General features: G+C 39.1%; 1 protein-coding gene across 4 annotated transcripts; it reads left to right on the top strand.

Moving 5' to 3' along the window:
• LOC131232939 (uncharacterized) lies at positions 1 to 26,890 on the top strand. 4 transcript variants are annotated; one of them, XR_009164998.1, is made up of 6 exons: positions 1 to 347; positions 13,111 to 14,389; positions 21,398 to 21,553; positions 25,404 to 25,526; positions 26,427 to 26,542; positions 26,688 to 26,890. XR_009164998.1 is itself a non-coding variant. In XM_058229479.1 (5 exons), exons 1-4 carry the CDS (start codon positions 340 to 342, stop codon positions 25,521 to 25,523), a joined length of 1,563 nt encoding a protein of 520 aa, XP_058085462.1. In that variant the 5' UTR covers positions 1 to 339; the 3' UTR covers positions 25,524 to 25,526; positions 26,427 to 26,890. The 4 variants fall into 4 exon arrangements, 3 of the variants coding, with proteins under 3 accessions (XP_058085462.1, XP_058085461.1, XP_058085463.1); XM_058229479.1 differs by having other exon boundaries at positions 26,427 to 26,890; XM_058229478.1 differs by lacking the exon at positions 26,427 to 26,542 and having other exon boundaries at positions 4 to 347.

Genomic DNA, 26,890 nt, shown 5'->3' with positions numbered 1-26,890 from the left:
TACGAGCCTAAAACATATCCAACGTTCTAATGGACCACACCATATATGATTCTTGCATTTAATGCTTATTTAACACTAGAGCGTTAGATCTACTTCATTTTTGAGCCATTACTTAACATGATGTTTTAAAAGGGATGGACGGCGTGGATAAACAGATAATTCACGGTGGGCCCCCAAGCAGATCTGGTCGGACGCCTAAAGGTTCGACCGGGGTCGGATGCAATTCGCTTCCGTCCGAAGAAACGTATCGGTCTCAGCGGACGATGGTGGTGCTTGGATGGTAGAAAATGCCGGCAAGAAACGATCACCACGAGCACATGTTAGCTAGAACCCTTCCTCATGTCAAGGTTAGCTCCAACAGCTCTTCCTTCCTTGCTTTTCTTCTCCTTTTCTTTTACGACAGAATTCAAAGCAGCGATAATATAATATAATATAAAATAACGTAAAATAAAAATCGGGTCTTTTTTCTGCTTCCAAATCATCAATTGATAATCCCTCTCCCGTTTGATCTAATCTCTCCTTCAATCCCGATCGTTCGACTTCTCCAACCAAAACCGTTCTTCTCCTCATACAGACTTAAATTCCGCTGCGTTTGGATGCACAAGTGAATCTAATCGCGAATGTTCAGCAGCCGTCAGATTGCAATTGCCTTCGTTTTCAAGTCCCATCATGAAAGAAACCCACATCCAAAGATAGCCGCGATCGATCCAATAGCATATCCAAACGCCGAGTAAAAGGACGGTCCTTTTGCCCAAATTTCAAGCTAGAGTATAATGCACCTTCCCTTGCTGAGGAATTGCCTAAGTGAACCCAAATAAAAAGACGTTTGATATAGTCAGAAATTGTACATATGACATACATGTAACTCAAATCAAGCCATCTGATCGGGACAAAAACTACACATATTAGTTTTCCATGTTTCGGGACAAAACCATGCACTGTCAATCATAAATGATATCATATCCAAAATGGTTTCATATCATTAAGACATCATGCAATACAAGTTCTAACATACAAACAATCCAACCAAAAACTAAAGAGAACGAAATATGCCATTTTGCAAGAACTATTTTATTTTATTTTTCTGAAAATGGTTAGGCTAGTTAGTTAATAGAAATATACAAGGGGTCACCCACTTAATATATTTATTAAACTATATTATTTTAAAAAATGTCTTTCTATATTTTTTCAATTTATATATATATATATATATATATATATTTATTTCTTTCAAAGAAAATGAAAGAGTGCGGCACGAACATATAATTTTTCAAAGTTGCATTATGATTTTTTTTTTTGAAAAGTGAACTTGCATTATATTTTAAAGGGTTAAAACGGGGGACATTTGGATTTTCCCTATTTCATCCATTTTCACCTTCAAAAATCTGTTCTTTTCTCCATCAAATCCATGTCAATGCTTGAAAATCATATATAAACATGGATTTTTATTACAATCTATGCTAATATATAGAGAAAAAGAAAAATAAGAAATTTAAACAAGTTCTTCTCACATTTGAGTTCCACCCCATTCCACTTTTGAATTGTGATTTCTCCACCAAAATCACCTTTGGATGTCAAACAACTCAAGCAAAATTGTTAAAACACCCCAGGAAGAGATTACCCTAAAAAAATCCTGAAAAATTGAAGGTTTCTAGATTTTTATTTGTTCAATTTTCTGATTTTTGCACTATTTATTGATGATACAATGTATTTATAATAAAAGAGAAATCGATATCTCACAATATTTTTGTTGTCATGAGATATTGGCATATATTGGCTGATATCAATGATAACACCGGCGATTTTTTGTGAACACCGAATAGTGAAGATATCAGCCAATATTATCATTTGTAACAGCGATACATAAAACACTGGTCCTCCAAGATCCTTTCTATGCTCTATGTTTGTCAGAACCCACTTGGTCATATTTTGGTGTCATTGCCGATATCTTCAATAAAGGCTATGTCCAAAAGCTCTTGCCTTGGGCTTCAACATAAACCACCATCTAGAGGAGTGCATGAGATTGAAGAAGCATCCTTAAAAAGCCTGAGGTTTAGCAACTCCAAGAGAAGTACAACATGAACCGGCATCTAGAGGAGTGCATGAGATTGGAGAAGCATCCTTAAGTGGCCTGAGGGTTAGCAACTCCAAGAGGCCATTGGGAATGGTATCTCATTTTGCAATACTAGCTTGACAAATCACCTCCTATCTCTGAAATGTATAAGTCAAACGCATTGTAAGTAAGCAACTGGATTTCATGAAGCAAACACCAACCTGAAACCAAAAGAAAAAAAGTAAAATTTTCTAATATGTCATTTATTTATCACCATATGAATTGCTTGGACTTATAGCATTTGAGTTTGGTTTGGAAGGTACTTGAATAATAAGTAATAAATATTCTATAGATTAAGGATGACTGATGAGATCTGTCATGATAATTTATGCCACATTCTTTTTCTTCTTTCTTCTTCTTCTTCTTCTTTTTTAAAGTAATCTCAGGGATAAATACCAAGTGGCTTGGATTTGTGCCAAATTCCATGAGCTGTTGTGATTATCAATACTATCTTTGCTATTATTTGTTTTTACTCTTATTTAAGGGAGTGGAAACCTATTCTATGCTGCTGGTTGGGAGATTGATCACCAACTCTCTATCGTTTCAGAAACTGAAGAATTCCTGCTCTTGGCATGAATTAGATAGCTACATCAATGAATTCTAGAGATGGACCTTTACCCATTAGACACATCAACTGTATATACAATTGTTTCACCAACTACTTCTGGAGAAGGAAATAGCATCCATAATTATTTTTGATAGATCTATGAGCCTTTAGAGGTATACAGTGCTTGGGCTGAATGTTTATACGGTACCATAACACTTTTCAGTTTCTACAAGGAGTGTGTAATTCAAACTGTTGATATTATGGGTCGCACTGTGGATAGTTGCGGCACCAACAGTCTCCCAGATGAAAAATCCTAACCCTTCAATAGGGGGATCAACGAGTAAATGGTTGAGAAGCAAAGTATAGCAATGGTTTAAATTCAAAAGAAATAAAGCGGAATATTCAATGGCTATGCTCTTCCATTCTATGGGATTTTTGGTGCATGGACCATCCAATTGAGGCCCATAATATACTCATTTGGATTACTAAATCATGTCCTCCACTTGTATAAACTGAAAACCAGAACTATATTGTACAAACACTCGCTCTGATCATCTTATGGTACCTCCTGCCTTTTTATCTGTAGGTTAAACAGATACCTATATATTGTAAGGTTACCAGTATCTGCATGATGTGATACCAATTCTGGTACCAAATGCCATGTGAATACTTGTAGGATACGGTTTAATCATATCCTATGGCATTAGGTTTGCCATTTTCTGAACTTTAACACTTTCCTGCTGGAATCAACATGCCAGATGGGGTAGTTGTATCTGTATACCTGTCCTGAGTTTTGAGAAATGCATAACTGTATCCCTGCTGTGTCGATGTCCGGATCTTTATGTGTAGGGATCATATTATAGCTGCACCTCCATCTAATTTTCCCCTTTTTTCAGGTTTATACATACATTTCTAGAATGTAGATTTTTGCTAAATTCCAGAAGCACATCCACAGTTGGGTACATGTGCCACATGTGTGACATCCAAGCCCTCCTTCAACAAGTTACCATCATGCAGATGACCTGGTCCAAAGATCAGGCAAGTCCAGTTGTCAGCCCTGATTTTAGGTTATGTCATCTACAGGTGAGGCCCACCTGATGACAGTGCTGGATGTCACATTTATATTGCATGGGTATGTGCACCTTGATGTAGGTTGCATGTAGAGAGATTCGTGTGAGATTAGTGAACCCATCTGTAGAATATATTTTAAGTATATCCTAATGTATGCAAAACAAATCAAGAGAGTTGTGATATTATTTAACCTCTATCTATAGAATTTATGTATAATTGTAGAGAAATGATCCACTGCTCCCTAGTTGCATCAGAACACTTGGACAGTCCAATCAATTATCTGGACTGTCCATAAGGGTACGTGATGTAGAGTGGGTCGCGGACACTTTCATGGCAAAGATGGACCAGAGAAGGCCCGATCGGAGGCGGAAGTGATTAGGACCATCAGAAACCTTAAAACAGTCATATCTCGCAAACCGGAATGAGTTTTTCAATGTATCATATATGATTTTGGGGTAGGAGTAGTGTTTTAAATATCGACAATATCAACCGATATATCCCACGATATATCTTGTATCCTACCTGTGTGATACGAAACACACAAGCAGTGTCGATATATCCTACCTATTCAATCCAGTGAGCATTTTCGATTTTTGATCTATGTTTTTGTTGTAAATCATTTTAAACTAGTGTCAAATGGTTACAAATATATGATTCTTCATGTTTTTCATGAAAAATCATGGCTTTGGAATTTCAATTTCGAGATTTGGGGGAGATGAGTCAAGTTCTGAAAATTTGAGAAAAATTGAAATTTCTTAATTTCTCGCAAATTAGTTGCAATCTTTGTATCCAAACTAGTGTTCTAAATATCGACGATATCGGCGATATATCCCACGATATTTCTTGTATCCCACCTGTGTGATACGAAACGCATAAGTAGTGGGATATATCTCACATGTTCAATCCGGTGAGCATTTTTTATTTTCGATCCTTTATTTCTGTAAATCAGTGTCAAATTGTTACAAATCTATGTTTTTTCATGTTTTGCATGAAAAATCATGGATTGGGAGATTCGATTTTGAGATTTGGAGGAGAAGGACCGGGTTGCAAAAAATGAAAAAAAAATTTAAAAAAAAATTCAATATCTCCCAAATCGGTTGCAATCTTTGTGTCCAAACATAAAATTAAACATGTATGTAACCTGATTTAGTGATTCTTCTTTTGCTTTTGAATGTATTGCTTGTGTTTCCACACATCTTCTTACATTTATAAATTATATGAATAAACTTTGAATATACTTGCATCAATTCAGTTAGACAACGCATAGATTAGGACCCCATACAAAGAAACCTATTATGTGCACTTGTTTTTTGTAATGTTTTGATTTGTAAGTGTGTATTGATGTCTTTTTTAACAATCACTGAAATTTCATTAAAAAATTCAACCAATTTCCAATGTTTCCCCATGTTTCCAACAACAGTGATACATTACGCGATACAACTGATATATCCCATGCGATAACCGATACGTATCCGTATCCCAACGGTGCAATAAGTAATGCAATACCGATATTTCGAACACTAATCTAAACACAAAACTAAACATGTATGTAACCTAATCTAGCGATTCTTCTTTTACTTTTGAATGTATTGCTTGTGTTTCCATGTATGTCTTCTTACGCTTATAAATTATATGAATAGACTTTGAATATACTTGCATCGGTTCAGTTGGAAAGCGCAAATATTAGGACCCCATACAAAGGAAACCCCTATTTTGTGCACCTTTTTTGTAATGTTTTGATTTCCAAGTGTGTATTGATGTGATTTCCAAGTGTGTATTGATGTCTTTTTCAACAATCCATGGAGTTTCATTGAAAAAATCGACCAATTTCCCAATGTTCCCACATTTCCCAACAATAGGGATACATTACACGATACAATCAATATATCCAATGCGATAACCGATATGTATCCATATCCCAAGGGTGCGATACAGTATGCGATAACAATATTTAAAACATTGGGTAGGAGAAGCTACTTTAGCCAACCAACCCCGCTGTGCCAGGTTGCCCATGCCGAATTTGCGAGTTCCACTAGATCGACGGTCAAAAGTCCCTTTTATTTTTGTTTTTACTATAAATATTAAGTTTTAGTTTGATTATAACTTTTGATCCTTTGAGGTATAGGAGTTGTGCCCAACATGAAAGGGCTTAGAAAAATTAGGAGAATAACGTGGTTAGGCCAAATTGGACACTTACTATTTTTGGCCGAAAATCACGAAGTCTAATAGGAATCATGACCGTCTATAAATAGTAAGTTTACTATTTATAGTAAGTCACGTTTTAAGGGTGTTTGAGTTGGAGTTTTAGTATAAAACTCCATCCTAGGGTTGAGCTCATTATTTAAAGGATTGTAATTTCGTTTTTAATAATTAATCAATTTATTTTCAAATTTATTAGAAATTATATCTATTTTATCCCTCGTGGATTCGAGGAAACTCTATGAGGAATTCAGAGAGCTTCATGGATTCGGAGTAGTTATCCTTGAGGAAGATAGTGATCGTCACGTCCTTCCATACGTCAATTGGTATCAGAGCGAGGACTCTCCTAGGGCTGATGGAAACTAACGACAGAATGGACCAAAATCCTGTGGACGGTGATCCAGAGATTCGTTATCTATTGGGAAGAACGGAAGCTTTCCACCCGTAGAGTCAGTTGACATGCAAGGGCTGCAGGCAACCCTCGACCATATTGCAGATGCACTAATTCCGTCCTGAGCCCAAGGCGATGCTCAGCTACCCGTGATCGCTGTACGACACACCCCTGATTTCCGTAGAGCACTTCCGGAGGTGAATTGTATGGCTACACCAGATGAGTCAAGCTCCAATGATGAGGACATCGGTGGCGTGGTTACCCGAAGACCGGTCCATGGAGACGATCGACTAGATCATGCTAAAAAATACTATTGAAGTAAAGCCAAACTCCCCAGTTTTAATGGCTTATTACGTATAGAAGACTTCCTCGATTGATTAGCCGAAGTAGAACGGTATTTTGATTACATGGACGTACTAGAACATAAGAAAGTGAAATTGGCAATGTTCAAATTAAAATCCAGTGTTTCTGCATGGTAAGTGCAATTACAACTCTCACGTGCCTGACAGAACAAGGCTCCCATCCGATCATGGCTGCGGATGAGACGCCTTCTTTGATTACGATTCCTCCTCAGTGATTACGAGCAGGTATTATTCCAGCAATACCAAAATTACTAGCAATGGAATCAAACCGTCACAAATTACATCGAAGAATTCCAGCGTTTGACAACACGGAATGATTTGTTAGAGATCAAATCACGGAAGGTAGCGCAGTTCATAGGCGGTTTACGACCGACAATTCAGGACCGAGTTCAGATGCATCTGGTCGGGACCGTGGATGAAGCAGTTCAATTGGCCGGTAGGGTAGAAACGCAGCTTGCAAGAGTCCCTACTCAGTTGTATCCTTCGACTCGGCCCCCCATGACGAGTCCCACGCAGGATTTAGCGTTGGCCGAGAGAAAAGAACCAGTGGGAGGGCATCCTCAACCTCCTATAACCGCTAACCGTGACACGAGGAGCGGTCCATTTAGGCCTCAACGTTCAACACGCACAATTGTGGGTCCAAGTAGGATTCGAAGTCCTTACGGTCGACCAAGGCTAAACAGTTGTTACTGATGTGGCCAACCGGGCCATTTATACCTGCCCTCAACACCTTGCAGCCCACTTAGCCATTAACGAAGGGGGCACTGAAGGTGAGGCAGCGGAAGAAGGCCCCAGATTTGATAAAAATAAACAAGCCGTTGAGGAATGAACTAGTGACGAAGAATGGTTGGCCGAGAATCATGGTAAATTCTTGGTCATAAGGCGATTATTGCACACTCCAAGGAAGAAGGTGCACCCGCAACGACACAATATATTTCGTATGCGGTGCACCATCAACGACAGGGTCTATGATGTAATCATAGACAGTGGCAGTAGCGAGAACATTGTCTTGAAGGTGATGGTGGACAAGTTGTGGCGACCTACGACAAGGCATCCTTCCCCATACTCGATTGGCTAGAAAAGAAAAAAGGTGAACGAGACCAAGGTAACGGAACAATGCATTGTCTTGTTTTCAATTGGTAGAAATTATAAAGATTAAGTACTTTGTGACATGGTTGACATGGAAGCATGTCATATGTTACTCGTTCGACCATGGTAATCAGATTGTGATGCGACCTACCAAGGACAAGACAATGTTTACGTATTCATCAAGGACGGTTGAAAGACAATCCTTGCCCCTATGGCACCAGAGAACCACCCTGAAACTTCTAAAGTGGAGGGGAGCTCCCTCCTGACCATTTGTGATTTCATGGAGGAATCTAAGGAAACCGGTGAGGTATACGCCGTGGTGGTAAAGGGCGAGGAATCGGAGCCCTTAAACATTCCTCCAAGTTTAAGGCCGTTGCTGAACGAATTCAAAGAAATCTGACTCAAAGAGTTACTCGATGAATTGTCTCCCATGCGGGATATTGAACATCACATAGACCTCGTTCATGAGGTTAGCTTGCCTAACCACCATCACTATTGGATGAGTCTGAAAGAGTGAGATACTTCAAGGGAAGGTGGAGGAATTGATCCGTAAGAGTCTTTAAAGAGAGAGCATGAGCACATGTGTCGTGCCAGCATTGTTAGCACCTAAGAAAAATGGGAGCTAGCGCATGTATGTCGACAGCCAAACAATTAACAAGATTACCATTAAATATCGGTTCCCGATACCGCGGTTGGACGACATGCTTAATATGCTAGAGAGGTGCCAAAGTATTCTCTAAACTCGATTTGAGGAACAAGTACCATTAGATTCGTATCCGGCCTGGTGATGAGTGGAAAACGACATTCAAGACCAGTGAAGGGTTGTATGAGTGGTTGGTCATGCCCTTCTTTCTATTGAATGCACCAAGCACTTTTATGCGTCTGATGAATCAAGCGTTGAAGTCATTCATTAGCTAGTTTGTGGCAGTATATTTTGATGACTTCCTGATATATAGACAGGGTGAGACGAAGCACATGGAACATCTCAGACAGGTGCTACAGGTCCTGATAGTTAACAAGTTGTACTTCAACTCGAAGAACTGCAGATTTTTAATGGACAGCCTATTGTTCTTAAGATTTGTTGTGACATCCACGGGCAGTGTGGACGATGAAAATGTGTGAGTTATCAAGGAAGGGCCGATCCCAACGAACATTCATAAGGTGAGGAGTTTACACGAGTTAACGACCTTCTATCATCGATTCGTGCAGAATTTCAACACTATAGTTGCACCAATCACAGATTGCATGAAAAAAGGCTTATTTTAGTGGACCGATGAGGCTAACAAGAGCTTTGCTGAAATTAAGCATCGATTGTCCACAACATCGGTTTCGGTTTTTCCTAGTTTCGACAAACCGTTTGAGGTTGAGTGTGATGCCTCATATGCCAAAATTGAGGAGTCATATCACAGGAAGGTAGGTCGGTAGCCTTCTACAGTGAGAAGCTCAGCGAAGCCCGAGAGAAGTGGTCAACATACGAGCTTGAGCTGTACACAGTGGTGCAAGCGCTGCGACATTGATGGCATTATCTGATTCAGAGGGAGTTTGTTTTCTACACTGACCATCAAGCCTTAAAGTTTATTAATAGTCACACTAACGTGAATTGTGGGCATGCTAGATGGGTCATATTTTTGCAGGAATTCACGTTCGTTCTGAAGCACAAGTCCGGGCAGTAGAACAGGTGGCCAATGCACTTAGCCACCGTACATCACTACTTGTTACAATGAGCAATGAGGTGGTCAGCTTTGACGATCTCAAGGAGCTGTATGTCGAGGACAAGGACTTCAAAGATGCATAGATGAGGTGCCAAGAGGGTCATCCCAGTGACCTATGTATGTAAGAATCAACTGTGCATCCCCCAAAGTTATCTGAGGAAGCAAATTATTCAAGAGCTACATGGAGGTGGCCCTGGTGGACACTTTGGGCAAGACAAGACACGGGCTCTTGTTGAGGAGCGGTATTACTAGCTGCAATTAGTACGTGATGTGGGTAAAGCAGTGCAACGCTGTCATGTTTGTCAGACCTTCAAGGGGCAATCTCAGAATACAGGCCTTTACACCCCGTTACCAGTGCCTCACGGCCCTTGGGAGGACTTATCTATGGACTCTGTGCTTGGTGTCCCATGAACACAGTGCGATATGGATTCAGTGTTCGTGGTGGTATATCGTTTATCAAAGATGACGCACTTTATCCCATGTAAGAAGACCCTCGATGCAACACACGTGGTGAATCTATTCTTTAGAGAGGTCGTGCGGCTACACGGGGTTCCCAAGACCATTACTTCTGACTGTGACATGAAGTTCATTAGCCACTTCTGGCAGACTTTATGAAATCGGTTCAGTAAATAACTTCAATTCAGTAGTGCTTACCACCCACAGACTGATGAGCAGACTGAAGTTGTGAATTGCACATTGGGAAACCTTCTTCGATGTATTTCAGGTGACAAACTGAAGCAGTGGGATTTGGCCTCATCTCAAACGAAGTCTGCATTCAACAATATGGTGAACCGCTCGACAGGGAAGTCCCCATTCCAGATTGTTTATGGACGAGTGCCTCACCACACACTTGACTTGGTCCCTTTGTCCAAGCTCCTGGGCATAAGAATTGCAGCAAAACATATGGTAGACCAAATTGTGGGCATTCATGTAGATGTGCAAGCCAAGTTTCATGCCTCGAACGACAAGTACAAGGAGCAAGCCGACAAACATCGGCGGTAAAATGTGTTCAAGGTGGGCGACTATGTTATGGTCCATCTACGCAAGGAGAGATTTCCAACCGGGACCTACAACAAGTTGAAGAATAAGAAGATTGGACCGGTACCGATCCTCCGAAAGATCAATGACAACGCTTATGTTGTTGATCTTCCGGATGACATGGAGATCTCGTGTACTTTCGACGTTGCGGACCTGACCGAGTATCATGAACCGAAGTTGAACGACAACTCGAGGTCAAGTTCTTTTGAGGTGGAAGGGACTGATGTAAAGCAGGTCACGAACACTTTCATGGCAAATATGGACCAAAGAAGGCCCAATCGGAGGCGGAAGTGATCAGGACCATCAGAACCTTAAAACAATCTATCTTGCAAACCGGAATGAGTTTTTTGACGTATCATATATGATTTTGGGGTAGGAGAAGCTACTTTAGCCACCCAACCCCGCTACGCCGGGTTACTGACGCTGGATTTGCGAGATTCCACCAGATCGACGGTCAAAAGTCCCTTTTATTTTCGTTTTTACTATAAATAGTAACTTTTAGTTTGATTATAACTTTGATCCTTTGAGTTTTAAGAGTTGTGCCCAACATGAAAAGGGCTTAGAAAAATTAGGAGAATAACGTGGTTAGGCCAAATTGGACACTTACTATTTTTGGCCGAAAACCATGGAAGTCTAGTAGGAATCATGACCGTCTATAAATAGTAAGTTACATTTTTAGGGTGTTCGAGTCTAAAACTCCAGCCTAGGGTTGAGCTCATTATTTAAAGGATTGTAATTTCATTTTTTTTATAATCAATCAATTTATTTTCGAATTTATTAGAAATTATTTCTATTTTATCCCTTGTGGATTTGAGGAAACTCTGTGAGGAATCCAAAGAGCTCCGTGGATTCGGAGTAGTTATTCTTGAGGAAGATGGTGATCGACCTCATCACATCCTTCCTTGCATCAGTACAGTACCCATTTCATGAGCTACCATGAAAAAAATCACGACTGGATCATGGATGATACGATCTGTAACTTTTAGTTGCATTTTTCTATAGCCATTCATTTTCTAAGCCATGGACAGGATGGTTGTAATTGCTAGATAAAAGTGATTCTTTGGAAGCATAAGCAATCCATGATAGGACCAAACAAATAGATGGCATGAATTGTTTATTGGATCAATTTTTGTATATAAAATATTTGCCATCTATTTTTTAGGCTAATGATCAGATGGCTAAATCATTGAATCGGTGTGATTTTTGCATCATAGCCCATGAATGTGTGCTGGACGTAGTTGATCATTTCTCATAATTATATAGTAATAGATTAATGCACAAATCTTCTCATAATTATATGGTAATAGATGAATGCACAAATCAAAGTGATTAACTTTTGTAGTTGCTTTTATTGGGTTCCTGAGGATTCCTAAGTCCACATACATGTGGAGTATTCCCAGCCACATGCAGGCACATTTGCCAATATGGAGTAGGTGTGCAAGATCCAAGTTTTCCATCAGGTGGACCACTCCGATTAGAACAACCCGAGTTCAGGTAGGGTTGGGTAGGTCAGGGTCCCTGGGTTGGGTTAGGGTTGGGAAACTCCAACCTGTTTGAAATCGGGTTGGGTTTGGGTTGAGCAAATTCCAGTCAGGTTCGGTTGGGTTTGGAATTATCACATGTAGTTGGGTCGGGTTGGTTTAGGGTTGAGCAAAGTGGAATTCGGATTGTATTCGGGCTGGGCACCTCGGGTTAGAATTCAGGTCTTATTGGGTTGCAGATTGGTTCCTATTGAGTTCCAGTTGGGCTTAGGTTGACACTCAACCCATTCAAACCCGCCCGAGTTGTGCTCCTAAACCTGATCAGATCTTTTGGGTGCAAATTCAGGTCCTTTCATTCCTCAAGAGATCCATAGGATACAAACCAAATGGATGGATAGAACAAATTTTAGCCATCCATTTATTAATATTGTGGCCTGCCTGAGGAGTGTTATGGCCTGATTATTGTGCCAAAGGATCTAATCAGTGTGACATGCCTGACAGAAAACCCAGATCTCAAACACTTGGTCCATGTTGGCAAATGTGCCTATGTGTGGACAGGCAGGGCTCGACACATGTGTGGGCTTAAAAAACCTCCTGGTTTCCCATACGTAACATATTCTTGATCCAAGTTGTGGAATCTCTTTTATCATTTTGAAGAAATAAATCATCTCCCAAGTCATTGTTTGCCTTCACATATAACACAAAAGAGGAATTATATGATTCTCTGGAGAAAGAAACAATTTCTTTTGTTTGAAGCATAAATGGTACAGGTGGGTCCCATCTAAGCTGTTAATCTGGTGGGCTTCCTTTTGGGATGGGCCTTGCCTCATCTCCCCGACAGACAATCCTGGCATCTAACAACAATGGACGGTTGCGTCCACATTTAGCAGGGGTCCAATTGAATGGATAGGATTATCCAAGGGGACAGATTTCCAGGTTCTCCTATCCACCATAGGGCCAACCATAAGAAATCTGGAAAAGGTGGGCCCCACATGCACAGTTTATGGGGCTGAGGAAATGCTTGATGGAACATTGTATATTTCCTCTTTAAGAATTTTATGTAGATCTGATCAGTGAAAAAGCTAACAATCTTTCTCTAGCATGCAGGTTTTTGGCATTTCGAAACATTAGGAAGGTCTGGAATTCCATTATTGCAAACCAGAAACCCAGCCTTTCAGTCATAAGGAAACATGGAACACTTGTTACAATTAGAATGCCTTCACAATCCAAGTTTCCTGCTAGACAATACCTTCCATTTATGTTATACAAAGCTGAGAAGACTCTTTCATCAAAGAATCTGCTGACACATCACTCCAAAGTCACTTGGAAAAGGCTTTCTCTTCCGTGTTCTTATAGTTGCTCAGCTCACCCACCAATAAGTAGGATTGCTCGTGCTGTGAGCTTTTCCCTTTCCAGACCAAACATTGCTTCTAGTGTTTTTGCCATCATTGTTGGAGAGGCAGCATGGACTCAAAGGTCATGGGCAGATGCGGGATTCTTCCCGACAAGGAATATGCTGTATATGCAAGCACGAGATGGGCATGTTTCTTTCACGTTCTTCATTTCTTCAGTTTTAGAGGGTTTCATTTTGCTTTTGCGAGCAGTCTATTTGGCAATTTTGTTCTCGCCAGCTATAGCAATGGCTCCATTTGCGGATTGTTTTGGTGTTCAGTTCAGGAGAACATGGCTTCGTCTTGTCCATCTTACTCTAGAAAAAGCGGGTCCTGCATTCATTAAATGGGGCCAATGGGCAGCAACACGCCCAGATCTCTTTCCCAGAGATCTGTGTTCTGATCTGGCAAAGCTTCATAAGAACGCACCAGCGCATTGTTTTGCTTACACTAAGAGGACTATTGAGAAAGCATTTGGACGTGAGCTTTATGAAATCTTTGAAGATTTTGAAGAGGTGCCAGTAGCATCTGGAAGTATTGCCCAAGTGCATCAGGCTTCTTTGAGATTTCGATATCCAGGTAAACGAATCAAGCCCATCCAGGTTGCTGTCAAAGTTAGGCATCCTGGAGTTGGGGAATCGATCAGGAGGGATTTCGCAATTATTAATTTGTTCGCCAAAATTTCAAAGTTCATCCCTACGTTGAATTGGTTAAGACTAGATGAAAGCATACAACAGTTTGCTGTTTTCATGATGTCTCAAGTTGATCTGGCAAGGGAGGCTGCCCACTTGAACCGTTTTATTTATAATTTCCGCAGATGGAAGGATGTGTCCTTCCCGAAGCCTTTGTATCCACTCGTGCACCCAGCAGTTTTGGTTGAGATGTATGAGCAAGGAGAAAGCATTTCCTACTATGTTGATGAACTCAAGGGAAATACTCGGATTAAAAGGGCTCTTGCTCACATTGGGACTCATGCACTCCTGAAGATGCTTCTGGTGTGCTTTCTACTAAATTCTACTCTCCTGTAAGAAGTGAATTTTTTTAACCACCAAGTAGTTGGTTTTTTCATCTGCTTAACTTTCATACTCAGTGGAAGAGAACCCCTCTTCAATGTATATACTTTTTCTGGCATAAACAAATTTCATTAAGGAGGTGTTTGTTTTTCCATTTACCACCGTAAATTGTGGTAAATAAGCAATTATTATTTACATTAAGGATTACAACTAGTCTTCTCATGTGACAGTGACAGCTATGGCTCTTTGAATGGCTTTGACGCACCAAGGAAGAAAGAGTATGTGTCTGATCCACACCATCCATCTGTTTTACCAGCTCATTTTAGATTATGATCCCAAAATTGAGGCAGATCCAAACCGCAAGTGGACCACAGTACCACACAACAAGAAACAAGGAAAAATTCTTGTGGGCCATGGAAGTTTTGGACCATGCTGATATTTATGTTTTCCTTTCATCCATGCAAATGTGATCGTATGAACAGGTTGGATGAAATATACACATCAGTGTGGGCCCTAGGAAGGTTTAAGCTTTCAACGGTGGACATCATTAGCCCCTTGTTTCCTGTGTTGTGGTCCACATGTGCCTTGGATCTGGCTCATGCTCTAAAATGAGCTGGTAAAACGGATGGACGGTGTGGATCAGACATACACCACAGTCGGACCCACTAATTATCCTCATGCAATCCCTGTCCGAGTGAACACGGTTTTCGAGGCTCAATCCTCCCCTTCCAAATGGTGGTGAAAAGTAATAGTTGTTGATTTACCACCATTTATGGTGGAAATTGGAAAAACAAACACCCTCTAAATGAGAAGGGAAAGAATTTCAAATCCATTAAGACAATGGGTAGGAATTGCTAGTACAAAGTGTCAGCAATACTCATGTTTGGTTATCTGATCAGGTTAGTGTTCTGTAGTCATGGGTTTGTGTTAAGCATCTGATTGGTATTAAATGATTTTTATTGCATTGTTTGCTCATTTCAAAGACAAGAATAGGAGTGATCTTTTCGCGTGACTTCATGTGACCTTTTAGGAACCATGAAGCAGTTACATGCTTACGCTCGACTTCTTTCATTTAATTTTCCATGGTTAAGACATACAGAAAGATCAGTAATTCAGAATTACAGACTCTGACAATTCGAGTATCATCAAATTTCATTTCTCTCAAATTCCTTGATCCTTTCAATCAGCTCAGGCCAGCCAGATTTGGTCTGGACCTGCAAACTAGGTTTAATCAGCTTTCGAATGCTGAAATTTGACATTGCCAAGATTCTACTGCTTCTCTCCTTTTTTGCCTGTTTTCATTTCTTTTAATCATTTACAGAATTTCTTTTAATATATGAAGTTTGATACATCTCCAACCTCAACTACATTTCTCTTTGAATCTCATACCATTTGATCGACATTGATCAACTTCATGTAATTTCCATACCATCTTTCTTTAGTTTTTTTCCTTCAAAACACAAAAATTGTCAATTTTATTTTGTAACTTCCATTTTTTTTTCCTTCTCAAATCCTGACTCTTCACTTGTGATTTGTATTTGGTGGTGAGATGAACTCCAATATCTTGTACTGTAAACATGATGACCCAGTGTTCGAATTATCTCCGATATTATGTTTATCTCCAGCTCTGCGATACCGATAACACTGGTAGCGATATTGATAACGCTGGTAGTATCAGAAAGTCCAAGTATTAGTAATGTATCACTAAGTATCACCAACGTATCAATATCGCTAATGTAATCGCCAATATTTTCAACTATGTAAATTCTAGGTGTCGCTTGTATTGCCAATGCATCAATATCGCCAATGTATCACCAATATTTTTTACTATGTAAATTCTAGTTAATGGTTGTATCATAAGTGTATTGACGATATTTCAATAATATTGCCAACGTGTTGATATCATCAATTTTTTGTTTATTAGAAAAAAATTATTTCAATTTTTTTTTCATGGGCACATGATTGTATGTGGTGCTCAATTTGTCATTGATAATATTGATAATATCTTGATATTATCGATATCGCAACGTGCACGATATTGAGACCACAATTGTTTCCTTTCCAATTGTTGATGATTTCTTGGTAAAATATCATGTGCTATTGATATTTTGCAATATCGATGGATGTTTGGATGGAAGGTTGGATGGTTAAAGAGGCCGGATGGGATGGTTGGACTGATTTCTTAAAACAAAACGTGCTTTTAAGGCTCCATTAAATGGAAACTTGTTATATATGCATTCTTTTTACAATTTTATTTTATTTTTTTCTAAATATGCAAATATGTACATTTTAACAACTCCTGAAGTTTCGTTGAAAATTCCACCGTTTTTCCCATGTTTCCCCGCATTTCCGGTTATCAGTGATATTATTGGCGATATCGATATTGTTTCTGTATCCCTGGCTAGGGAAACTTGTAGCGATAGCAATACTTCGAACACTGCATGAAGCCAAACACAATCTCAACATCTAGAATTTTTGGATCATGGTTTATCAGATTCCTGGTATTATGCTCATTTCAACTCATTTAAATTAACATAATTAATATTCTAGGGCAGAAAGTTGAAAATCGATAACCCTCTTAATTGGGTTTTATTTTCTATGCCCCCCAAAATGCTTGTTGAATTCAAAACAAAGCGAATCCACTGCCAAATTTGACCAAAATTAGTTCAGGCCATTGGGCCAATTGTCGATTTCATGGCTACTTCCAAATGCAGACTACAAGATCCAATTGATACATGGTTGAGTTGATCAGGCATCAACGGTCACAATATAGAGCTGGAGAGGTTCATGGAGGAATACAGGTCTGCGGTTATCGTTTCCAAATACAATCTAGATGGTGGTGGATAGTTCACTCTTATAATCTTCTCACAATATAGAGCTTCTGGCTATTTGGAAACCAGTATTTAGAGTCATTTCTCCTTTTGGAAGGGAGGGAGGTCTCCTTTCTCTTGGGGATGGTGGCTGCATCTATTTCTGGAAGGACAGACACCTTCCTACACCTCTTTAGAGTGACTCTAAAGCAAGATGCAAGGGTCTCTCAATGTGTCTCCTATTCTGGGGGCAGATTGTGGCCTCTGCTTCTTTGCAATAATCTATATGATGATGAATTTGAATAATTTTGTCTCATGGTGTTCTAGAAGGTCAAGGTGGTGATCCAAAGGAGAGGAACATATGGAGTGGAATCTAGAGAAATCAGGTTGATTCTAGGTGTTGGACCTTATCCGTCACATTTGGAAATATTCGGGCCATCTCATGTCCTGGCTTTCAGATGGTTAGTCAGAAAGGACAAGGTTCTCATGATTGATCACCTAAGGAGCAGGCAAATCATCATTCCATACGCATGCATTTTGTGATTTCAAGATGCATAATCTGTGGGCCACCTCTTTATGCATAGTAGCTTCGTGTAGATCTAGAAGTATGATTGATTGGCGAGTTCTTCATGTCATGGTGCTTGGTTGTCATGGGACAAAAGGGAAGATATTGTGCCAAATTGCTTTTCTTGCTGGCATTTGGTGGATCTGGCTTGAACATAACAATAGGACTTTCTGAGACAAGCCGAGCATGATTGAGTACATTTATTTAAAAGCCAAGTGCCTCATAGTTGAATGCAAAGTCCACTATTCTCGCTAATATCTCTATGGTGTCTTTTGTGGTTAGTTAGGGTTGGACTAGTTCTGATGATTCTTCGCCATCAGTCCTGTTGTTCTTTCCCTTCTCTTTTATGATAAATTTTCTTTGTTACCCCTTAAAAAATGATGGATTCTATACATCCAAAGAGCCCTTAAATTTGTATCCAGTGAATTGTGTGGGAGTCCGTGGTGTTTTCTTTTACGTTCAGTAGCTCATTCTAGTTGTGACTTAATGTGCATTATTTTGACAAACAACATTACAATGCTTATTAAGGCTGCATTTGGATGCTTAATTGCAATTGTGAATTGTGTGCAAGTCTGTGGTGTTTTCTTTTATGTTCCGTCGCTAATTCTAGTTGTGACTTAATTTGCATTATTTTGACGAAAAACATTTACAATGTTTATTAAGGCTGCATTTGGATGCTTAATTGCATTGCATTGCAATAGTTCAATTCGATAAAGTGGAAATGACCAGAGTCGGGCTTGGCCCTCTCCATTCACAGTGGGGGACTAGCACCCAAATTGCAATCCTGATTGTTTCAAATCCAACTTGAAACAACTTAAATTTACACCTGTGGCTTCTTCTCAAGTTTTCCAAGTCTAACTTTTGACTTGTTTTTGTTGATTTATTTGTTTTCAAATCTTTTTCATCTCTTGGGCAGAGTCAGCTAGGGACTTGAACTCCATATTTTTGCAGAGGATGTATGATCCTTGACCCAAGAATATGCATTGTATTATCAGGTCCTTGGCTTTTGAGGTGGTTCCCATGGTTTGGTGATCCAGAACATTGATTATGATGGGCCCTAAATGGATGGACCACGGCGAAAAAATCTCCTCAATGGGACAATCCTAAACATGGTATTCAAAAACAGCTGTAACAGCAGTTACATGACGGTAATGATGTTGCCTGTTATGCAATATGGGGCCGTAAGACCCAATTTGGAAACAAAATGGCCCGTAAGGAGCCTTCAACGGCTGTAACAGCCGTTATGGGCATGTAATGGGCCGATATGGGGTTGATACATGGCCAATACATTGTTTTCTTTAAATAAAAAGTTGACTGTTACAGGGCCATTACAGCCCGTATTATAACAGCCATAAGGCTGGCCATTACGGCCACCATTACCGTTATTGAATACCTACATCCTAAACACACACACAGACACACACACACACACACACACAGAGAGAGAGAGAGAGAGAGAGAGAGAGAGAGAGAGAGGCTTGTAATTCCTCATTGCGCAGATATGCATCCGGGAAATATCCTTGTCTGGGCAGCTGAGACCAGGACTTCAGGCAAGCGGCTCTTTAAGTCCAGACCTCATATTGTTTTCCTTGACGTGGGCATGACAGCTGAGCTTTCTAGGATTGATCGTGTGAATTTGCTGGAGTTCTTCAGGGCTGTTGCTCTTAGAGATGGACGCACTGCTGCAGAGTGCACGTTAAGATTGTCAAAACAACAGAAATGCCCAAATCCAAAGGCTTTCATTGAGGTGAGTAGTTAGTTTTGATGACCTTATGCTTGAGGGAGTTAAAATGAGACTTCTATTGGTAATGATTCTGAGATAACACCTCGGTTGCTGTTTCTTATGTCACCCTGTGTACTCCGGTTATCTCTAGATATTGAGTTGCTTTTTCTGTATGTTCATTGGCTAAGTGATTTTGTCCTTGTTAATTTTGTAGAGTTCTGCCAAACACAAGCACTTCTGCACATAGTGTGCTACATCCTAAGCCATACATCAAGTGGGCTCATATCTAGATGACCTCGCCCAGAATGAGGTCGGTGCTTTCAATAGACAAACCCAGGTGTATGTTGAATGTACACCGTTGGCATTTCTTTTAAACCGCATGTTGCTTCCACGTGTGTGTGGACCACTCGATAAGTTGACTGGCTTGGATTTGGAGACCTGTGGCAGGGTGTAAAGGTACCTGTGGGCAAAGCAAAGCTCTCATTTCCTAGTAGCTAAGTTATCTTTCTGAGTTGATCTCTTACTCTGAAAATATAAATTTTGTTTAAGGAAATGGTCAAGTGCAAAACACCAGCAATGGGTTTTGCTATTGGTTAAACGTAATCATCATCATCATCAATTTATTATTGTTGTTGTTGTTATTGTTGTTTTTATTGTTATTGTTATTGTTATATGTATTGCTATTGAAATAGTAATTGTTATTGAATTGTGATGATATTTTATTGAAAAAGCAGGGAAAAAAAAAAAAAACTAGAAAATAAAGCAGAAAAGAAATAGCAGGCAAAAGGGAGATGGGGAGTCAACCCAATTAACCCTAAAAGCATACTATACACTATCTAAATGCAAATTATCCACCTCTTCTAAATTTATAACCCTTGAACAAGGGAACCCTATAAGCCCACCCCATATCTGAAAGATCCCATGATTTTTATGGTTGGACTAGCATGTAATGTATGTATGTATGTACACTTCACACACATACGCACCATACTAGCACTTAGACCCACATAACTCTATGTACACTTAGCCATTTACAATTCTGATTGACCACAATCAATAAACCATAGATCTAGTTATTCGACCACTTGACTATTGGACCACCCGATTATCCAAATAACCTTTTATTTGATTTTAGCCATCCATACACCACTCATCCAACATTCATTCTGTTCATTCTCTTCTTTATGCATTTATGCCCCTATTCTACCGTTCGTATTCCCATCACATCATCCTACTCAATTCTAGCCATATGCCTTGAAGTATAAGGGTTCACACATTCCTTACCCATTCCATATATCTCTCCAAACGCCAATCGATCCATGATTCCACACCCTTCATTAACTAATCCATTTAAATGACAAGTTTATTATGCAGAGACAAAATAACTACTGGCATGTATGATGTATGTATGGCTCATCTCTTAAACACTCCCAACAATGTGTAACTACTGACAGTGGCCAACTTGCCTTTCCTGTATATTTATGTATGTATGTATGTATGTATGTACGTGCAGATGGAGAGATGGTTGGATGAATTCATGGATGTGCATGCATGCACATGTATGATTTATGTATATATTTATGGGTTTTCATACGCAGTTTAGCAAATATATCATCAAGATGATCCTTAAATGGTACAGATTTCAAGCATTAAATTTGGAAATATAAAAGAAACTGGATTTTCAAGATGTATAATGCATCTTTAACTTCTTACACAGATATCTCAACTGATTAATTTCTTACTGCCTCAGTTTCTGTGTGCTTGTACGTGTTTTCCATGGTTATGCCCAAGCTTTAGAAGAATTCATAATTTCCTACAAATCTTCCTCCATTTTATTTCCTTAAATATGATGATTGGCGTTTAGATAATTATCTCCTTTTGCTGAGAATTAGGAAGTGGAGAAGTCGCTCAATTTTTGGGGTACCCTAGAAGGTGATCTTGTCCATCCAGCTGAATGCATGCGTCAATTACTTGAGCAAGTTCGGCGCCACAGAGTCAACATTGATGGCAATGTTTGCACTGTGATGGTAACCATTTTGGTTCTCGAGGTAATATCTTTGTTAGTACACTTGGATTTCTCAAGTACAGATATTGAATGGCTGCATGCTTGTAATAACTAAGCATTTATTCAATATATGTTTGTCTGTGTTTGGAATTTTTCAGATGCAGTATTCTGTTTCTTTCTTTCCTTCTTTCTTTCTTTTGTTGAATTTCAAGTTTGACAACTTTTTACCTGTGTATTCTTTTGTGACATGACTATTCTGGTTTAATGAAGTGAAATTTCACAAGGGTGGATAGTTATTTCGTTATTTGTGTATGGATAGCTTGGCAAGTCAGTTGTGGTGTTTTATATTTCTTAGCTGATTTGCCAAATCTTTTCTGTATTTTTAACAATCATTAGTTAAGATGTTCTTAATTGTGTCATTTTCCTTGTTAGGTTAGGCATTGGGCACCTAAATGTCTATTTATAGTTGCATTTTGGTTTATGCAAGACAACTTTTGGATTTGAGAGTTGCGAAATAGGCCAGCAAACCCTCCAGAAAATCATGGGCGTAAAAAAATGTCATGGAGTTTCCACTAGCTGGATTTTGGGACTCTAAAATTCCACGGATGGCTGGTGAATCATTGAATCAATTTCTTTAATGCAATTGAAGATTAAAATTTTGACTCCACCAGTGGTCTCTACTTCCAAATTCCGGGTAGAGGTCTCACTGAAAGAGGAAGAGATGGCAAGTAGGAAAATATATGTAATTGTGTGTTTGTGTTATCTGTGTACTCTTGTGGAGCACTATATGTTTCTCTCATGTTTATACATTTGTGTGTAGTATTATGGGCTAACAATTGCTCCCCTAAAACTTTTTTTTCCCTTCTCTTCAGTTCAATCTCTTCACTTTCTACTAGTTATCAGAGCATTTTTCCTGGCTGATCAGAGTCTAGGATAGTGGGGCCCATCTGCTGACGTCATCTGGCTGTACGAATGGCATCAGCAGTGTACAGTCAGATAGTCCTCTTATGGGAAAAGGTATGGGATCTCAAAGAGCTTGATTTTAGAAAATTTATGCTGATTTTTTTAGGATATTTAGTTGAGTTTTTGGGGATGTTTCATGCAAAATAGAGAAAGTAGGGAAATGGTTCAGATTTCCTTTTTTCCTTTGTATTTTTTTACGAGGACTTTCATGGTGTTTCTTCACATGTATTTGGTGTGGTTGAGTGTTTCCCAACCATAGCAACAAGTTTCATGTGATTAGGATTAGATTTTAGTGAGTTATAAAGTTTTGTATGGAATAGCTTCATTGTACATGCAGAAATAGCTATGTTTCGGCGATTTTTTATTTTATTTTATTTATTTATTGAATTATCGCTCTAGTTTAGTGGCCATATATGGTAAAGTTTGATGAATGATGGTTGTTTGGGTAAATTTGGGGTTGTTTTATGTCTAGTTGAGATGAGCTTCTTCCCCCATTGGCTGCACATCGGGTGTTTTGCAATTTTCTAAAAAATTTTTGGGATTGTTTTCAAGGATGATTAGTGATTGATGTTCTGAGGTATTGTAGTGGGTTGAAAGTGTTCTTGGTGTGTCTCCTTTCATGCTTTGAGGCATCATCACAGGTCTATATATACCAAGTGAAGGTGAAGTAGTCTAGGTGCGGTACAATGGACACAAAATGTTTGACGTAATGCTTAATCTCACCTGATGTGAAAGATTTCTACTAGCATTAGAGTTTTCCTTTTCTATTCATCGTTTCTTCCTTTGTTAGCCTTTTGTTATCAGTAGTGAGTGTAGTTCACTCACATGTTGTGCACTGTTGCACTTGTCTTCACATGCCATTATGGATGTAGTCCCCATCTCAACTATTGTGAGTGTGGTTCACTCACCTGTTTTGTAGTATTGCACGTCTTTGAGAGGATTTTGCATGTGATTGGCAATTTAGTGGCTTGATGCCTGTCGAGATTGGCTTGGCCTTCTATTTCAAAAGAAGATTCAATGGCTGATGAAAGCTCAATCTACCGTATTTGAGGGGGAGTGATGGCCCATGCTGATCATCATCATCTACTTCATATGTGTTCCAAGCTGGGCATGATTGATATACATGCTCCAGCTTAGGAGGGAGTGTGGGTATGTATGTAATTGTGTTATCTGTGTACTCCTGTGGAACACTATGTTTCTCTTCCTAATGTGTGTGTGTGTGTGTGTTAATCTTTTGGGCTAACACTTGTTGCCCTAAAACTTTTCTCCTCTCTCTTTCTTCCTTCTCTTCCCCTTCAATCTCTTCACTTTCCACTTGGCACACTCTTCTCTGCCCATGTCAAAACATGGTCTTCACTTTGTGGGAAAGAAATCCTTGAAATAGGATTTCGGTGATGTGAAGAAAAAAAAAATAGACAAAGGGTTTAGTATTGTAATGAAAAATGTAGCTAGCATTTGTGTCGGAAACTCCGTCTTCAATGTTGTTCTTGCTCGATTTGACAGAGGTTCTTGACTTATGAATGCTCTCCTTGGAAGAATGTGATTCAATGTTTTGGAGGGAAGCTCAAATGAATCCTCCCTAGCAATGGTTGTTGGAGCTGTTGTCAAAATCTAGGAGGGTTGAGGTATTCTCCTTAGCCGTTTGTGAGGGATTGATTCAAGAGTTGAATCCTTGCACCATTCTCCTCTTACAATGTTCCTCACATTTCACTCTATTTTTGCAGGGGTTTCTACTAGGAGAGTTTGGTTTTAATGTGGCAAGAAGGGGAAAGGGAAGGATGGGAGTGTATAGGGAATTAATAGCCAAAGACCCTTTATCATGGGAAGACGGATCTATTTATAGATTTTTTAGGAAAGATTTTGGTAATTCTTAAGAACGTGTAAGCTATCTTATAAGGTCCTTTATCTTTTCATTTATTCAGTTTAGTATTGTTAATCATTTACCCAAAATTCTGTTCTGAGAATCTCATCTCCCACCAATTAGAGACAGTGTTAACATGTGCAAGGAAGGGTGCCTTCCCTCTAACTGACGCCCTTGCCCAGAATCCTTTCAATTCAAGACCATATTATTGGAGTCTATGGATAAAATCAAATTCCTTATTAGAAATTTGACTCATGGTCTTTTAGACATCCGTGGAATTGCAAATAGCTAGTGGCAACTCTGATTCTTAGTTGCAGGATCTTTTTAACTAGCCAATCATGCTTCAAACTCTTGTTCCTGCTTCCGCTTCCTACCTATTTATACATGTTTACATTCTGAAACAGCCGCTTCCCTGCTTTCGCACTCAAATCTGTTGCCACTTCGTTTCACACCTCATGCAACTGTACTCTAATTTCCACATCCTTAACCTTCTGGCAGAATTGGCCCAGTCTGCTTCGCGAGGTGGTTTGGAGTGTTTCCTCCATGACAACCCCCACAAGCTATAGTTTTCATCAATTTGCTACAGAGTTTGTTTTCTTTATATCTTGTAGGGTACCTTACAAAGACTGTCTATTGGTTTTTGTTAGAAGATAGGATATGCATAGCTGTACATGCATCTCTATACACTAGTTGATAGGTTTTAGGAAGATTTGTGTTTATCTTTAAAATCCACTTACATTGTATGTGTATTGAGTTTATTCAATGGAACAAGACACACAAGCTGATCCATGCATAGAGATATGTGTGGGTTTAGCAAAATCCTGTAACTCATTAGTTTCTTGAAGTCTTTAGGCATTTGCAATTGCAATCAAATGATCAGTGCCAGATCAAACTGTATCCTTCATAAATGCACACCATCCAACAGATTTGCAAGTGAAGAGCTTTTTTACTTTTTATTTTTATTTTTTTAGATGGGCTCACTGAGGACAGAAAGGGAAAAAATCTAAATTTATCAAAATTTTGATAATCTGTGTTTCTTCTTCTGTTTTTCTTTTTTGGTTTTCTGTAGGGATGGCAGCGCAAGCTCGATCCGGATTATGATGTGATGAAGACATTACAGACATTGTTATTCAAAGTTGACTGGGCGCAGTCCCTTTCCTACACAATCGAAGGACTCATGGCCCCATAAAAGGTGCCGTATCCTTTCCTTCTCTCGAACAATTTTTGGACATATTTTAAGCCAATATGTGCTAAAACAATGGCAATGCTTTTAGAGAAATAGAATATTCACTATTCAATGTGAATTAGGTCTGTTTGTGCATTATTGTCTATTATTTTCTCAGATTAGTATGATTTAAGCTTCACAACTCAACCAGTGTATATGTGCATGTCTTGAAAGGGAAAAAAAGGGGGAAAAAGTCTTTGAAACTAGATGAGCTTTGGCTCAAGGCGCACTTCCTGGAGATAAATTCATTTTCAGGCCAGACTATAATAAATTCCAATGTTCCTCAAATGGTGGTGATATTCGTGGCATATATGCATGTCAATCCAAATCCCCCTAGTCATGGGCCTCATTATGGGTGGAGCATAGCCCAAAATCACACTTGCTGGACAGTCATAACCATCTGATATCAACTGTTGAATTTGGATCTATCGATTTTATTTTAACCGATTGTTTGATAGATACCAAATGGATGGACACAATCATCTGATCACTGTGATATTTGGATATGGCCCCATCCATAGCAGGGCTCTTGATGTGGAGCAGTGGAGGGTCTAGAGCATGGTTCAAATTATCGTGTATTTTATCCATATCGATGACCACCAATACATAATACAATATGTATTTTATGGACCAACGCAACCAATTTATCCGGCCTATCGGTGTGAATTTTCTTGTATATCCTTGCATATATTTTTTTGCAATTAAAAAATATTTATATGTATTGATAAATGAGATTATATTTAGTATAAGTATTACATAACAAAATATGTAAATTTGTATTTCTTTTTTTTCATTGGAATTTTTCTTTGATACACTATAAGAATTGATTTATCGTATCATCGACGATTGATTCACGATACCTGTCAGGTGATGCGATGCGTATCAGCCGATATTTAAAACGATGGTCTGGAGTGGCATACATCTGTGCCAAGTGTATTGTGGACAGGTCATCACCATTGAAGAAATGATCAGAAATGCACCTAGTAGTTATCCTTCATTTATCAATAATAAAGTTATAGATTTGGCAAGGACTTATAGGATGCCTTATTATCATATTTTAAGCAATTATCAACCGCCCGATACATACAGGTTTCATCCCTGAATGATATGTTTTTATTGGCTGAACAGGGTGATACGGGGCGATACGACCTTGTATCCTGATGGTGAACAATATGGTACATGCCGAATACAATATTCAATCCCGGACTGTAAGATATGCAAATGGCATTGCCAACTCTCTTCTTAGTGAGTAATTCATGGATGTATGTATTACAGAGACATCTTGTGAATACATTCTTCTACAATTGCGGTTTCTTTTGATTATTTATTTT

Source organism: Magnolia sinica, chromosome 18 (assembly GCF_029962835.1).
Source record: "Magnolia sinica isolate HGM2019 chromosome 18, MsV1, whole genome shotgun sequence".
NCBI classification, from domain to species: Eukaryota; Viridiplantae; Streptophyta; class Magnoliopsida; order Magnoliales; family Magnoliaceae; genus Magnolia; species Magnolia sinica.
The sequence above is the reverse complement of the archived record's forward strand: the minus strand, read 5'-3'. Positions and strand labels throughout refer to the sequence as shown.